General features: G+C 43.2%; 1 protein-coding gene across 1 annotated transcript in view; it reads left to right on the plus strand.

Annotated features, from left to right (window-relative positions):
• Positions 1–11,643: 11,643 nt before the first annotated feature.
• MTMR9 (myotubularin related protein 9) overlaps positions 11,644–16,322 on the plus strand; it is a gene marked incomplete at its 5' end in the record, with an annotated part of 95,256 nt that continues 90,577 nt past the window's right edge. The window contains one exon of the mRNA XM_082655816.1: positions 11,644–11,825. Within this exon, the coding sequence (XP_082511942.1) occupies positions 11,644–11,825 (182 nt within the window). The remainder of the gene's footprint in view (positions 11,826–16,322) is intronic.

The raw sequence follows: 16,322 nt of genomic DNA on the forward strand, positions 1-16,322 counted from the left end.
TTGAAAGACCCTGTCTCTACAGACAGTCACATTCTGAGGTCCTGGGGGTTAGAACTTCAAAATATGAATTTTGGGGGACGCAGTTCAGCCATCAGGCCGCTGTGTCTGTTAGATAGCAATTACTATCAAGTTAGGATTGTATCCTCCCACAGCCTGGCAGACGGGGGCCCTATCCTTCCTGAGGATTGCATTTCAAAGGAATGGCTTTCAGGTCCTTGACAAAGACACTCCTGAGTTGTAGGAGATACATACACATCTCAAAGGGACAGAGGAAGTGTTCACAGTTGCAGGCCCTTTTTAGTACATGTTCTGTAAAGTCAGGTCAGGGCCTATTGTCAGGTGTTGGGTAGAACAAATAGTAACTTCTTTTGGTAGGTTTGAGGTTTTTCAGGCAAGTGCTTCAAGGTGGCTAGGTTCATCCTAGGGCTGTGGCCTTGAGCTGTTAGAGATCATGTTAGTGTTATTCAAGGCTTTTAAAATTTTATTTTTTTTTTGCGGTACGCGGGCCTCTCACTGCTGTGGCCTGTCCGGTTGCTGAGCACAGGCTCCGGTCGCGCAGGCTCAGCGGCCATGGTTCACGGGCCCAGCTGCTCCGCGGCATGTGGGATCTTCCAGGACCGGGGCACGAATCCGTGTCCCCTGCATCGGCAGGCGGACTCCCAACCACTGCACCACCAGGGAAGCCCCCCAAGGCTTTTAATGTGTGTGGGATAAGGAGAGGCGAGTGGATGAAGTCACTTATGCTAAAGGTTTGCAGTTTTTAGCGGCCAAGGCTGAGCCTGATTAGAATTGGAAAGGAGGAAGTAACACTGTCACTGTTTGCAGATGACGTGATACTATACATAGAAAATCCTACAGATGCTACCAGAAAACTACTAGAGCTCATCAATGAATTTGGTAAAGTTGCAGAATACAAAATTAGTATACAGAAATCTGTTGCATTTCTATACACTAACTGTAAGGCCAACTGGCCCGAGGCAGGGGAACACAATCAGATTCACAGGTTGCATCAGACCGAAACTCTCCGGACCACCCAGTTCCAGAAACTGACCTGGGGACTTTGCACCCGGCCCAGCCTTCCCGCCTTTCGAGGGGCGGGACTAACGGTTCCCCAGGATACCCGAAAAGACCACCAAATAAGGAATACCCTGCGTCCTCCCAGATTTACCACACCCCTTTCCCTTCTTCCCCTATCTTGCCCAACCCTCGCCCGGGTGCGACTTCTCTGGCCCCTTTTTCTCGGACCAGTGAACCTCGCCCGGGAGCGCTCCCTAATAAAGCTCACTTGAAGCTTTCCTCTGTTTCGCGGTGCCGTTTGTTAAGATCCGACCTTACACTAACAATGAAATATTAGAAAGAGAAATTAAGGAAATAATCTCATTCTCCCTTTAAAACACCCAGTCACCTTTGAACAAATCAAAGTTCAATTCACTCTGGACCCTCTTCCCTATTGCAATACTATATTCCTGATTAAAATCTGCCCTTACCACTTGAACTAGTATCTGGTTTTGTTTATCTTTGATACTGATGATAACAGAATTTCCTCTTTTTAAAAAATATTTATTTATTTATGTTTTGGCTGTATTGGGTCTTCGTTTCTGTGCGAGGGCTTTCTCTAATTGCATCAAGGGGGGGGCCACTCTTCATTGCGGTGCGCGGGCCTCTCACTGTCACGACCTCTCTTGTTGTGGAGCACAGGCTCCAGACGCGCAGGCTCAGTAGCTGTGGCTCACGGCCTTAGTGCTCCGCGGCATGTGGGATCTTCCCAAACCAGGGCTCGAACCCGTGTCCCCTGCATTGGCAGGCAGATTCTCAACCACTGCGCCACCAGGGAAGCCCCAGAATGCCCTCTTAAGTCTTAGGACAGGAGATGGTCTCAAATTGAGAGTTCAGAAAAATAGATGTTCATTGCTCCTTAAAAGTGAAAACCTGAGGCACACACACACACACACACACACACACACACACACACACGCACACACTGAAACCAAGGAGAAAAAGTCAAAGTGAATCAAGGGACAAGAGACTTTTTGTCAGGGAGGAACTGATTAAAATGCAGCAGAAAACCAGCAGAGGAGAGAACTTCTTTCCTGTCTCTTGTCACATATACCTCTACTCCCCTGGGGATGAGGGACTGGAGGAAACACAGACCCAGAGGCCAGACTGTGGGAGATATATCCTGGTTCATTATTTGGTATTTTTAGACAAATTGGTTCTTCATTCTTTCCCTGTTCCTTATTTATCTTATCTCAAAAAATAACAACTAAACTAGATTAAATAAGTGATGGCAAAGAAAGCATTGGCAGTAGAAAGAACATTGACCAGAAAGTTAAAAGAAATGGATTTTGCAGCATAATTTACAATTGCCAAGACACAGAGGCAACCTAAGTGTCCATCAACAGATGAATGGATGAAGAAGATGTGGTATATCTATACAATGGAATATTACTCAGCTGTAAAAAAGAATGAAATTCTGCCATTTGCAAGAACATGGATGGACCTAAAGGGTATTACGCTAAGTGAAATAAGTCAGACAGAGAAAGACAAATACTGTATAATTTCACTTATATGTGGAATCTAAAAAACAAAGCAAATGAAGAAACATAACAAAATAGAAACAGTTATAGATACAGAGAACAAACAGGTGGCTGCCAGAGGGGAGGGGAGTAGGGGAGGAAAGAAATAAGTGAGGGAGGTTAGGAAGTACAAACTTCCAGTTGCAAAATAGATGAGTCATGGATATGAAACATACAGGGTGGGGAATATAGTCAATAACTATGCAATATCTCTGTATGGTGACATAGAGTAACAGGACTTATCATGGTGATCATCTTGAAATGTACAGAAATTGAATCACTATGTTGTGTAACTGGAACTAATGTAGTGCTGTAGACCAATTATACTTCAAAACAAAAGAAACAAACAAACTCACAGAAAAAGAAATCCGATTAGTGGTTATCAGAGGTGGGGGTGGGGGAAGAGGAATTGGATGAAGGTGGTCAGAAGGTATAATCTCCCAGTTATAAGATAAGTAAGTACTAGGAATATAATGTATAACATGATAAATATAATTAACGCTGCTGTATGTGACATATGAAAGTTGTTAAGAGAATAAATCCTAAGAGTTCTCATCACAAGGGAAAATATTTCTTTTTTTTTTTTTTTGCAGTACGCGGGCCTCTCACTGTTGTGGCCTCTCCCGTTGCGGAGCACAGGCTCCGGACCCTCTCCCGTTGCGGAGCACAGGCTCCGGACGCCCAGGCTCAGCGGCCATGGCTCACGGGCCCAGCCGCTCCGCGGCATGTGGGATCTTCCCGGACCGGGGCACGAACCCGTGTCCCCTGCATCGGCAGGCGGACTCCCAACCACTGTGCCACCAGGGAAGCCCTTGGGAAAATATTTCTTTATTTCTTTGATTTTGTATCTATATGAGATGATGGATGTTCACTAAACTTATTATGGTACTTACTTCATGATGTATGTAAGTCAAATCATTATGCTGCACAACTAAACTTCTATAGTGCTGTAAATCAATTACATCTCAATAAAACTGGAAGAAAAAATGAAAATGGATTTTAGTCCCCAATCTGCCACTAACTAGCCATGTGATCTTAGATCAGTGATTTCAAGTCTCTGAGCCTAATTTCCTCATCTGTGAAATGAGAGGGTTGGATTAGAAAATTCAATTTCATTCAGATGTATTTGTCAAATATTTATTGCATGCCCATTGCTGGAGCTACAAAGATAAAGGAAACGCAATCCTTTCCTTCATGCAGGTGGAGTTAAGCCTGCTGGAGAGTGTGGTGGAAATTATTGACCAGTGGATGGGGCCTGGGCAGGGAAGGAAATGACACTAAGTAATGCTAGTAGAGACTTGAAGTCAACCTGAGCAGGGCAGATTTAGTGTGAGCGAAAGTCATGTAAAAGAAACTGTGGTCAGAAGTTGGATTTGGGGATTTGAAATTGTCAGATGTAGAGAAGTTCTGACTGATGAAGAGATTACATTGTGTGGGCTTTAAATTATGAATGTATGATCTAACAACTCATATTTGAATTCCTACAAGTAATCCCTTACAATGAAACAATAAAGCTCACAGCAGTAGTTAACTGTTGCCAAGTCTTTTGGTCTCTGGTGAGCTTTAGGAATCTAGACCTCCTCAGAAAGATCAGCAATTATGCTTCCCTGGGTCAGGGCACATTAAAATTGAATCGCCAGTCCAGGCCACTCCAGACCACACATGATGCTAAACCACAGTTCCAAGTGTGTTCTTGTGTTTAGCTGTCAAATGCCAGAACTTGCCTTACTGCCCATTCTATTTCAGCGTGTCATAATTGGTGGGTTTTTTTTTATTTTGATTTTTTTTCAATCTTAACTTTGAAAAAATTTCCAGGTATAGAAAAATTGGAAAAATGGTATACTACACACCCTTAAACCCTTCACCCACATTAACCAATTATCAATAATAAATAAATGCCACATTTTCATCCTGTGTGTGTGTACATACTTCATGTGTATGTATATATGTATCTATATGTATATATATACATGTATGTATACATACACTTCATCTTTAAATATTTCAGCATGCGTTTCCTGAGAAAAGGGACATTTTTATCCTGTGTGTGTGTACATACTTCATGTGTATGTACATATGTATCTATATACATGTATGTATACGTACACTTCGTCTTTAAAATATTTCAGCACACATTTCTTGAGAAAAAGGACATTTTCCTGCACAACCACATGATCATTATCCCACCTAAGAAAACTAACATTAACTCAATAATATCATCTAGTATAAATTCCATATTCTCACTCCCCCCAAAATGCCTTTCGCAGTAATTTTTTCTTTGCATCGGGAATTAATCAAGTTTCCTGCCTTGCATTTGGTTGTTATATCCCTTTCACCTCTGAATATGGGATGGTTCTCTTGCCTTTTGCTTTTGTTTTCCGTGGCACTGAATTTTTAGGAGAATCCAGGGCAATTGCCTTGTAGAATATTCCACCCTGGGGGTGTGTCTGATGTTTTCCTTTAGATTTGAGTTAAGTGTGTCTGGCAAGAACATGTCCCAGGTGATGCTGTGAACCTGACCTTGCCTCTCATTAGGAGGCACAGAATGTCTGGGTATCGCACTGTTAACGCTTGGTCATGGTGGTGACCACCAGATCTCTCCAGTATAAATACATGCTGCTCTTTTTGTAATTACTGAGTCATCTTTGGGGGTGATACTTGAAGGTCTTCTTAAGGTGGTCATCTCTGAGAAGAAAGATTGGGGAGAGAAAAGCAGAATAAGATGAGAAAGGAAAGGACAGTGGAGTAAAGGCAAAGGAAGGAAAGTTAGGGACGACAGGAAGGGATATTGGAACAGGTATCATAGTCTATTAAACGAATTAAAGCGTTGAAAACAAAACTATATCTCGCACTTAAACTTGTATACAAAGCTTCCCCTAAATCGTGTGGGGAAAGAAGGAATGGGAGGCTAGGGAAGTGTGACTTAAAGAGCTGAGAGCAGACTTGCTTCCCTACTTTATTGGACCTTGATCCTGATTTAGGTTCAGTGACAATAAAATAAACCCCAACAGTATTCACTGAATTTGCACTGTTGACATTCCCACCTAGTAAATTTTTCTACTTCTTAATTATGCCTTTATTTTAGACGTGTCTCTTTCTTTTAATGATATCCAATTATATGTAATTGCAGATTCTTAGTTCACTTCATTATGGCTATGAGCAGAAAAGCACTTTATCGGAGTGTTCTCTCTTTCCAAATATTCTCTTTATTCCTCCTTCCAGCTGCCCGTGTGCACAAGGGAAGTTGAGTTCATACGTATATGTTTCCCACTCAACTGCACCCCTGTGGCAGACGTTTTCTGACACCGCTCCTGTTGAGAGATGGGATCCGTGTCCTCTCGCTTCGAAACTGAGTGGGTTTTGTGACTGTTTAAGATCCACAGAGGGCAGTGGAAATGACATTATGTGACATCCGAGTCTGGGTCATAAAAGTTGATGCAGCTCTGATTTGCTCTTGGGAATATTCACTCTTGACCTTCAGCTGCCATGTATGCAGCCCGCCTGTGCTAAGGCCGCTGTGTTACCGGGTTCAAGCTCGTATTGATGGCCTCATGACAGGCCAATAAATCGAGAGACGAGGTGTTGGGGCAAGGAATATCAACTTTATTAGAAAAGCCAGCAGACCAAGATGATGGTGGACGAGTGTCCCAAAGAACCATCTTTCCCCAGTTAAAATTCGGGCTTCTCTTATACTCAAAGGGGAGGAGGTACGGTTGATTGCTGCAAACTTCTTGGTGTCGGAATCCTCTGTTCTTGGAGCTGTCGCTGTAGGTTGATCACCATGTTCCTGTAAACCATGACAAGACAAATGTTACTCTCTGTTCTACAACTTTTTATCTCTATACGAATAGAAAAGTGTACACGTTTAAAGGTCAGAGCCTTCAGAATGGGCTATCCTGTATATTTCAGGGTATGGGCAACATTCTAACTTGTGGCAAAAGCAATAGAATACAAAGATTAAAGTAAAAGAAACAGAGCTAATATGGAGTCAGATTTATTCTTCCCTATTACAACTGTACTAGCAGGAATACAGAATCAACTCCCAAGGAGACCACAGGGAGAGAGCCTGAGACCACAGAAACAGATGACTGGGCAGCTCTCACTCCCCCTCCCATTCCCCTTCCCACTACTCCAGCTCTAGCTATCAACTACTGGGTGTTGTTTCAAGCAATTCTGTTTGGGCTGATTTATTTTATGTGCAATAAAATAAATCAGCTCCTCTTCCTTCCAGTTTGCCACTTTTTTCTAAAGCGCTGGGTTCCTTTGCTTCTGATGAAGCAGCTCAGTGATTGAGGCACAGGAATGTGGCTATTAGAATGTAGTATCTGAACACAGACCTATGGACCATATCACTGTCACCAGAGGCTTCCTTTTGTTGCTGTGTGCAGTGAAACCTCAGCCCTCCTTTTCTTACTTAAGAATGGCTGTCTTCTCCCAACACCCACATTTCAGAATCTTAACAGATAAAAGCAATGCCAAGTGAGTCTAATTTAATTTAGCAAAGGCCTGGGTTTGGGACTCAGAATTGTTGCCTTTGGGTTTCTGCTTCTCTGCTTGGTTTGTCATTGAAAGGACATCGGCATCCTTTGAGCCTCCATCCTTCTCTGAGCTGGGACCAATACCTCTCCTATCTGCTTCGCCAGGGTACTGAGAGCCATATGTGACAGAATATTAGAAAACATGTAAATTGTAAAACAGTGAGTAAACATAAGAGATGATAGATATCGTCGTCCCTGGGAAGTTATTCATCTGCTTTAATTTCCTCATCTGCAAGGTGGGAACAGTATAACACCACCTTCCTCCTGCTCTCATCAAAATACTGCTTTAAGCATCCACAATATTATCTAAAGTCACTCAGATTGGGGGGTGGAGGAGAGGTCAGGGTGGAATATGTTAAGTAAAATACGGAGTATGTATTCAACAAATATACATTGAGTGGCTACTGTGTATTGGCACTAAGCTAGATGCTGGGCATATTGCAATCAAGAAATGGTCCTTCCTCTCAAGGAGCTTACTGTCTAGTGGAATGTTGTTATGGACGCATAAGGAGTCTATTTCAAGACAGCTGAAGAGGGGAAATCAGAGAGAGTGACCAAGGTGGGCTCAGATCTCCTGGGTGGCCATGTAGCACGGTGGTGAAGAGCACAGAGTCTGCACTTGACTCCTTGATTCCGAATCCTGCTTCCGCCACTTATTGCTGTCTGACCCTGGAAACATTATTAAGATCTGTGGGCCCCAGTTTCCTCATCAGTAAAAGGAGAATACTAACCAACCTCAAAGAATTGTGGAAGGACTCCATGAGCCAATGCTTGTAAAGCATTTATCATAATGTCTGGAACACAGAGTAAACACGCAAAAATGTGAACTGTTGTTACTATTATTATTACATAGTGCTGTGGAACATTTATAACATGGAGCCCATAGTTTTGGAGGGGAAGTCAGAGAAGGCTTCCCAGAAGTAGTGACATCTGAGTTGAAATCTGAAGGATGATAGGCATTAGCAGGTCAGAGACAAGGTACTGGGAGTGAGATGAGTATATACCAGGCAGAAAGAACAGTCAGATTTCATGTGCACAAAAATCGTCTAGCAGTCTTGTTAAAGTGCAGATTCTAATTCAGTAGCTCTGGAACAGAACATTTCTAATGAAGTTCCCAGGGAATGCTGATGATGCTGGTGCCTGTTCTACACTTCCACTTGGTAGCGAGGTTCTAAATGGGTGCAAAATCTCAAAAGGATACAGCAAGCTCTTTAAGGATGGTTGGCATGAAAATGGGGGTTGGGGACTGTTGTGTTGAGTAGAGAGAAGTAGGAGAGATGAGGTCTAGGATGCTGATCACAAAGGGGCTAAATCACAAAGGGACTTACAAGTTAAGAGAAGAAAAAAGCAATTTGGAGCAGCAAAGAGGGCTTTAACTGCCAAGTGGAAAGTGGGTTGGAGGAGAACCTCTCTAGAAGAAAGGTGACCAACTGAGAGGCTTCTCCTCTCAAGTAACAGTAGGTGAGAAATGATGGTACAAGCTATGGCAGTGGCCCTGGGGATGGAGAGAAGTGGAGGAATTCAAGAGCTGTTAGAAGATATGATCAACAGTTTAGTGATTGATTTGCATGGAGGATGAAGGGGGTGGAGAACACAAGAAAGGCACAGCACAAGGTTATCAGTTCGTCTCAGCTGCCTACAGTCAACACATAATTACAAAGCACATGGAGAATAGCTGCTCATCAATGGCACACAGAGGCACTATCTTCTCCACCTGAGATGCTCCTACTACTTTTGGCAATCGTTGACCTACTGTTTTCAAAATACCTTCATTTCTACTAACTCCTCAAGGCCTAATGGAGAAACACAAAACCAGGAACGTAAATCTGTACTTCATAATTTAGCACTTACTCTCTTATTTTATTCATTCCTTATGTGGGGTGTGTTGGCCTCCCCAAATTAGCTATTACTCTTTGCGGGCAAGGGCCGTGTCAGATCTATTGTTTCCATTCCCCACAGTGGCGATGACCAGGTAGGCAGTTAATACATGCTAGTTGACTAGTTGATAGAATAACATCTAGATGTTTACACGTCAGTGCCATTTATTACACATGAAATGATGACAATATCTGTCAGGTGTTGAGTGTTTTATATACATTATAAATGACATCATCTTATTTGGTTTATCAGAATCCTCTGAGACCCTTATATCCGGGCAGCTGGGGTAATAACTTATTTGACTACAGCTTCACTTAATTATTTTAATAGAATGAAAGCCTATCCCCTTACTGTTGAACTCTACTGCCATCTACTGTTCATGTGGTAAGTTAAGCTATTGTTGCTGCCCACCTCCTTTCTTTCTTTACTATTGAATGTATGTTTTCTTCAGATCTCAAGGGCTTTCTATGCTTGGAGTTTCAATCCAGAGAAGATGCAATTTTCTAATAGTTTCTGGCATTTCATTATAACAACCCAACATGATATTGACAATTTTTTTCTCATTGGCAAAAAGAGTTTATGCCTTTATGGAATATTAGCCATTTAAAAATGTAATGACACAATGGTCTTTTCATAGGCTTCTTTTTTTTCCAGGAAAATTAAAAGAAAAAGGTCATGACATTTCTGAAGAATTTTTTCTCTACCTTTAGAAGACATCATTAAACTGGACAGCTACCTAGGCTAAACTTCATTCAGGGTGTAAATCTTAACTCATCCTTCAAGGTCCTCCTCTCAAATGATACCTTCTCCATAAAACATTCCCTAATTCTTCATTCTAGAAGTCAATTCTCCCCTACACAATTGGTAATTGTTATAATGAACCACATGGTGGAAGGACAACAAAAATTCCAAAATTAGGGCTTTCCTGGTGGCGCAGTGGTTGAGAGTCTGCCTGCCGATGCAGGGGACGTGGGTTCGTGCCCCGGTCAGGGCGGAGCGGCTGGGCCCGTGAGCCATGGCCGCTGAGCCTGCGCGTCCGGAGCCTGTACTCCGCAACGGGAGAAGCCACTGCAGTGAGAGGCCCGCGTACCGCTAAAAAAAAAAAAAAAAAAATTCCAAAATTAAAAACAAAACTTTATAAATCGTTTCCGCTCCTTCTTTCTTCTCTGATGGTTCTTGTTTTTCTATTGTAGACAATCAACATAAAACTGGGCTCTCAGCTGTAACAATCTCATAAAGGGGTTTGTTTTAAGAAAGAGAACGTTTTAGGAAGGACAAGGACAGAAGCAGGGACACGTGTTGGGTGATCTGATGAGAATTCAGGCAATTTATTTTGTCTTTATTCTGAGACTTAAGCCAACTCGCTGTTCTTAGGTTCTAGATGGTGAAGATTTCAAAGGTTAATGAAGTAACAGTAGACCGGGTCTTAAACCCTTGCATATTTCCCCTCTAATGCCCTATTTTAGTATGAAAATGTTAGTTTAAAAGGGGAGGGAGACACCAGGTAAATTTCTGGCATAGTTAAGGTGTCTGGAAGTAGTTCAGTTGGATTGTATTTAATGGGAAGGCTGTGCGGTGGTGACCAAGGCCCAATTCCTTGAATTTCGTAGACCTAGACTGAAGCCCGTTCTGCTACATAAACTGTGTTTTAGCGCGTCACTTGAGTTTCCGCAAAGAATAGGATTGGTCACTTCCTCTTCGGTGCACTGTACGTATTTCTACCTGGGTCCCTTTCATAGATGTTTGTATGCTTTTCCTCTTTCTTGTTCCAGGTCACAGCACCTTGGCGCTCGCCCTCTGGTCGTCTGCGGCGTCCGGCCGTGCCCCTCCCTTACACCTGGCGCTTCTGTGTGGTCACAATCACCGCCTCAATCCCATGAGTCATCTCTTCACGGCCAATGGATGAAAATCGCCAAAATTTACGGCAGCCCCACGCTCTGAAGAGGGATTACTGCTCAAGTGGAGGGAGGCAGGTCAGGGACGTCTTCTCGTCGTCCCTTTTTCCCTAGCCTTTTCTCAAACGGAATGTTTGTAGGGGTGGCGGGTGCGGCGGTTGGCTTGCAGGTAGAGCTTTTTCCTGCTAGGAACACAAATCTTCGATTCCTGCTGTGTTTCCGGAAGCATTCTCATCGGACCTAGGCGGGGACCGACTTCCGGATCGGACTCCCCTGTCTTCCGAGTTTCGAGCCCGCCGCTTCCGCCCGGAGTTGCTTTAAGCTCCGGCTGCGAGTAGCTACTTCAGCCAGGAGTCCGTAGCGTCTCGGACGTGGAAAGTGGCCCTGGGTCGGCCTCCTTCTTGTGCCCTCAGCCTGCCCGCCCCGAGGCCGGGGCCTCAGCTGGCGGCGGTGGCGGCTGGGCCTGTCGCGGAGCGTTCTCTCTGCCCGAGTCCTGGGCCTGGGGGAACAGAGCGGTGAGGGAGCGACGCCCGGCCTGGCCCAGCCCCGGTCCAGCCCCGGCTTTCCCGGGGCCTGTGACGGTGGCCACAGGCCTCGCCGCGCCCACCCCAGCCTGGGGCGGGGCACGACCTCCCCGCCCGCGTCCCCGCCCCTTCTGCCTGCCCAGCGCCTGGGCATTCCCTTCAGCCCAGCGGCGGCGTAACCGTCTCGCCCCTCCGGGACTCGGCAGTCCCCTGGCTCCGGCCGCTGGGGAACATGGAGTTTGCGGAGCTGATTAAGACCCCACGGGTGGACAATGTGGTGCTGCACCGGCCTTTCTACCCGGCCGTCGAGGGGACCTTGTGTCTTACTGGCCACCACCTGATCCTGTCCTCCCGGCAGGACAACACGGAGGAGCTGTGGCTCCTCCATTCAAACATCGACGCCATCGACAAGCGGTGAGTGCCTGTCCCACCCCCTATTCCGCGGGGAGCCTGGGGTCCTCAGGTGCAGGTCTGCGGAAACGCGTCCCATCGCCCAACCAGCCAGCAGATCGAGCCCCCTCTGGCCTAGATTGAGGATTTGAGTTTTAGAAAGCAGAAAACCATCCAAATGAGATCCCTGGTTTCCATTCAGTTTGGCTGGGTTATCACGTGGTTGTTATCGTGATTATCATTTTTGGTACATAACACCATGTGGGGGGATATGCAACGTTTTCTTTTAAAATTTCTTTTGCTTGCACCGTCATATTCCCTGAATGTTAATTGTCCATCAAGGTTCATGAAATTGTGATTGAATGTGATTTAGGTAGAGTCTTTACTTGCCACTTTCGAGTATGTAGACTTTAGTATGTAGTGTCTAAATTCCATAAAACCTTTTCCCCTCCTCTCAAAAATGTTCAGTTTACCATATTTCTCCTTATTTCTTACCTTCTGGGTCATCGATTTAAGACTTCCCATTATGGGAGATTATAATGTCTTTTATTTATTTTTACTCTGTTTGGCTTTTGGAAAGGACAGAGTAGGCTCTTCAACAAAGGTATTAATTAATTAACCTCTTATTTTGCACCCCAGACTCTGTCTTTCCAGGGTAGTGCCTCAGAGACAAAAAGTTATACTTCCTTTGCAGTCAGAATTATCATTTCCCCAATGGCTTTGTACTTACTCTAGCCAGAAGAAGGTAAATTGGTTATCCAGTGAACACTAAAGTATAAATGAATGACAACAGCTTTTTCTATTACCTCTCAAGAGAATTTGGGTACAGTATTAAGAAGATTCCTAGAGAGGTTATGCCTTAAAAGAAAATACTTTGTAATAGTAGAAGGTAAACAAAACGGGTGAAGTGGTGGTAAATTTATTTTTTCAAGCAGAGGGCTCCTATTAGATAGATTCCTGAGATCACCTTCTCCTGTGTAAAAGTTTTCAGCTGTTACTCATCTATCAATATTCAGTTTAACCATTTCAATCTGCCACCCCTTTCACAGGTTCTTCTGTTAATCCCACAATGAGAAGTAATTCCCCTCACCTTGAAATCCTATAGCTCTTTAATTATACCTCTTTCATAAGTATATTTTACAATCTGTATTTTGATAGTTACATATATGTTAGCTCCTTGGAGCCAGGACACAAATTTGGTTAATTTTTATCTCCTTCAAAACTGTGGCATGGGCAGATAGGCACGTAGGAAATAAAAGGATTAACCACTGAATGGTCAGTGGTGCCATAGAATACAAATTAGAGTTTCTTCATGCCACCAACTCTTTTCTTTCTTCCTTACCTCTTTCTGTGGTTGCTTTTCACTCTCTCATTTCATCGTATTTACCTAGCATTCACTACACGCTGGGCCTGGTTGGGCTAAACCAAGTATTTAAGATAAGCACTTTTTAATCTGTTAGGGGAGAAATGACAAACTGTACACATTTATCTTTTTCCTGGGAAGCAGCATGATGTAATGGAAAGAGCTAGCTAGCTAATGGTCAGATCAGAGTTTGTTGAGTTGTTGCTTTCAAAAGAGTTACTTCCATGTGTCTCCTATATGCTGAGTTCTGTCTGGGCTGTGCAGATGCAGTGGTGACTAAGACAGATGAGGAGCTTATGTACTAGTGGAGGAGATGGACATTCACATAAGTCAACAAATAAATATATAACAATGTCAGGTAATAAATGCCAGGAAGGAAAATAAAGGAAGATGTTAGGATAGAGAATGCCTGGAGTCAGTTCAAGAAGACAAGTGACATTTGAATTAATGAAGGGAGGAAGCCTGCAGTGTGAATATTGGAGGAAGGAGCGTTCCAGCCAAAGGGAATGCAAAGGCAGAGACTTGAGACAGGACCATGCCTGGCTTGTAGGAGGAAGAACAAAGAGGCAGGTGTGGCAGGAGGGCAGTGAGCACGGGGTAGAAGCTAGGGGGACTAGGGAGACGGCAGAAACGTGGTTGGAGGGATAAGCAGGGGCCAGATGGTGTAGGGCCTGTTACGCCATTGGGATGGTTTTCATGGGAAGCCTTGGAGAGTTGAAAGCATGGAAGTAGCAATCGCTAGACTTCTAGAAGATGATTCTGGTAGCTGGCAGAAAATGGATTGTAGAAGGGCAGTGATTTGTTAGCAAATCATTAAAAATATTTTTCCCTTTCTGTGGATTGCCTGTGAATTTCCTTGGTGTTTCTTTCTTTCTTTCTTTCTTTTTTTTTTTTTTGATGGTACGCGGGCCTCTCACTGTTGTGGCCTCTCCCGTTGCGGAGCACAGGCTCCGGACCCTCTCCCGTTGCGGAGCACAGGCTCCGGACGCGCAGGCTCAGCGGCCATGGCTCACGGGCCCAGCCGCTCCGCGGCACGTGGGATCTTCCCGGACCGCCGCACGAACCCGTGTCCCCTGCATCGGCAGGCGGACTCTCAACCACTGCGCCACCAGGGAAGCCCGCCTTGGTGTTTATCTGGTGATTTTTTTTTTTTTTTGGCACCAGTTCCTTATATACTCTCTAGGTATTAATTCTTCGTTTAGACATTGCAGATATCTTCTGCATATCTCTCACCCATTTGTTAACTTTTGTGTGGTGCCCTTTGTGGAACAGAAGTTCTAATTTTAATACAAAATTCATTGATACTTTATGGTTTGTGCTTTTTAAGTCTTAAGAAGTCCTTCCTTATCCCAAAATTACTAGGATATTCTCCTACTTTTCTTCCATATTAGCTTTATAGTTTTACCCTTCATTTTTAGGTCTTTAATTCATTTGTATTCTACCTTTGTTTCAAGTGTGATAAGAATCCAACTTTGTTTTTCTTCATGTAGCAAGCTAGTTTTCCTAAAACCATCATCTAACAACCCATCCTTGACTGATTTATCATATTATCAGGTGGTTTTATATATATGTATATATAATATATACAACTTTTGCTGTGCCCCATAAGTTTTGTAATGTCACGTTTTTGTTTTCATTTTTTTTGTCTGTGTTTTATAATTTCCCTTGTGATTTCTTCTTTGATCCATTGGTTGTTTAAAAGTGTATTAATTTCCATAATTTGGTGAATTTCTCAATTTTACTTTTGTTACTGATTTCTAACTTCATCCCATGTGGTCAGAGAAGATACTTTGTATGATATCTTTTTTTTTTTTTTTTGGCTGCACCTAGCGGTATGTGGGATCTTAGTTCCCATACCAGGGATCTAACCCATACCCCCTGCAGTGGAAGCTCAGAGTCTTAACCACTGGACTGCCAGGGAGGTCTCTATATCTGTCTTTTTAAATCTGTTGAGACTTGATTTGTGGCCTAACATACAGTCTATCCTGAAAATTGTTCCATGTGCACTTGAGAAGAATGTGTATCCTATTGTTGTTGGGTAGCATGTTTATGTCTGTTAGGTCTAGTTAGTTTATTGTATTAAGTCCTCTGTTTCCATATGTATATCTGTTTGGTCTCCAACTATTATTGTAGAACTGTCTATTTCTCCTTTCACTTCTGTCTGATTTTGCTTCAAATATTTTGATTGTCATAAGATGTGTAAATGTTTATAATTGTTACACCTTCTTGCTGTGTTGAACCTTTTATTAATGGATAATGTCCTTTGTCTCTCATAACCAGTTTTGATTTATAGACTATTTTGTCTAATACTAGTAAAGCCTTCTTTGCTGTCTTTTGGTTACTGTTTGCTTGGAATATCTTTTTCCTCCATTCCTTCAATTTCAACTTGTTTGTGTCTTTGGATCTCAAGTGAGTCTCTTGTGAGACAGACTATAGTTGGATCATATGGTTTTTTTTGTTTGTTTGTTTGTGGTACGCGGGCCTCTCACCGTTGTGGCCTCTCCCGTTGCGGAGCACAGGCTCCGGACGCGCAGGCTCAGCGGCCATGGCTCACGGGCCTAGCCGCTCCGCAGCACGTGGGATCTTCCTGGACCGGGGCATGAACCCATGTCCCCTGCATCGGCAGGCGGACTCTCAACCACTGCGCCACCAGGGAAGCCCGGATCATGTTTTTATCCATTCTGCCAATGTCTATCCTTTGACAGTTTAATCCGTTTACATTTAAAGTAATTATTGGTAAGGAGGGACTTACTTCTGTCATTGTGCTGTTTGTTCTCTATATGCCTTAAAGCTTTTCTCTCCCTCATTTCCTTCATTATTGTCTTCTTTTGCACATAGTTGATTTTATTGTAATGAAATGTTTAAAATTTTTTCTCATTTACTGTTGTGTATATTCTGTAGCTGTTTTCTTTGTGGTTACCATGGGGATTAAATTTAACATCCTAAAGTTATAATACTCTAATTTGAGTTTATACCAGCTTAACTTCAAAAACATACAAAAACTCTACTCCTTTATAGCTCTGTCCCCACTGCTTTCCATTGATGTCATAAAATTACATTTTTATGTATTTGGGCCTGAAAACATAATCTAATAATTCTTTTAAATGTATTAGTCTCTTAAATGATGTAGAAAATAAAATGGGCGTTTACAAACCATT

Source organism: Grampus griseus (genome assembly GCF_964374135.1).
Source record: "Grampus griseus genome assembly, chromosome: 6".
Taxonomy (NCBI): Eukaryota; Metazoa; Chordata; class Mammalia; order Artiodactyla; family Delphinidae; genus Grampus; species Grampus griseus.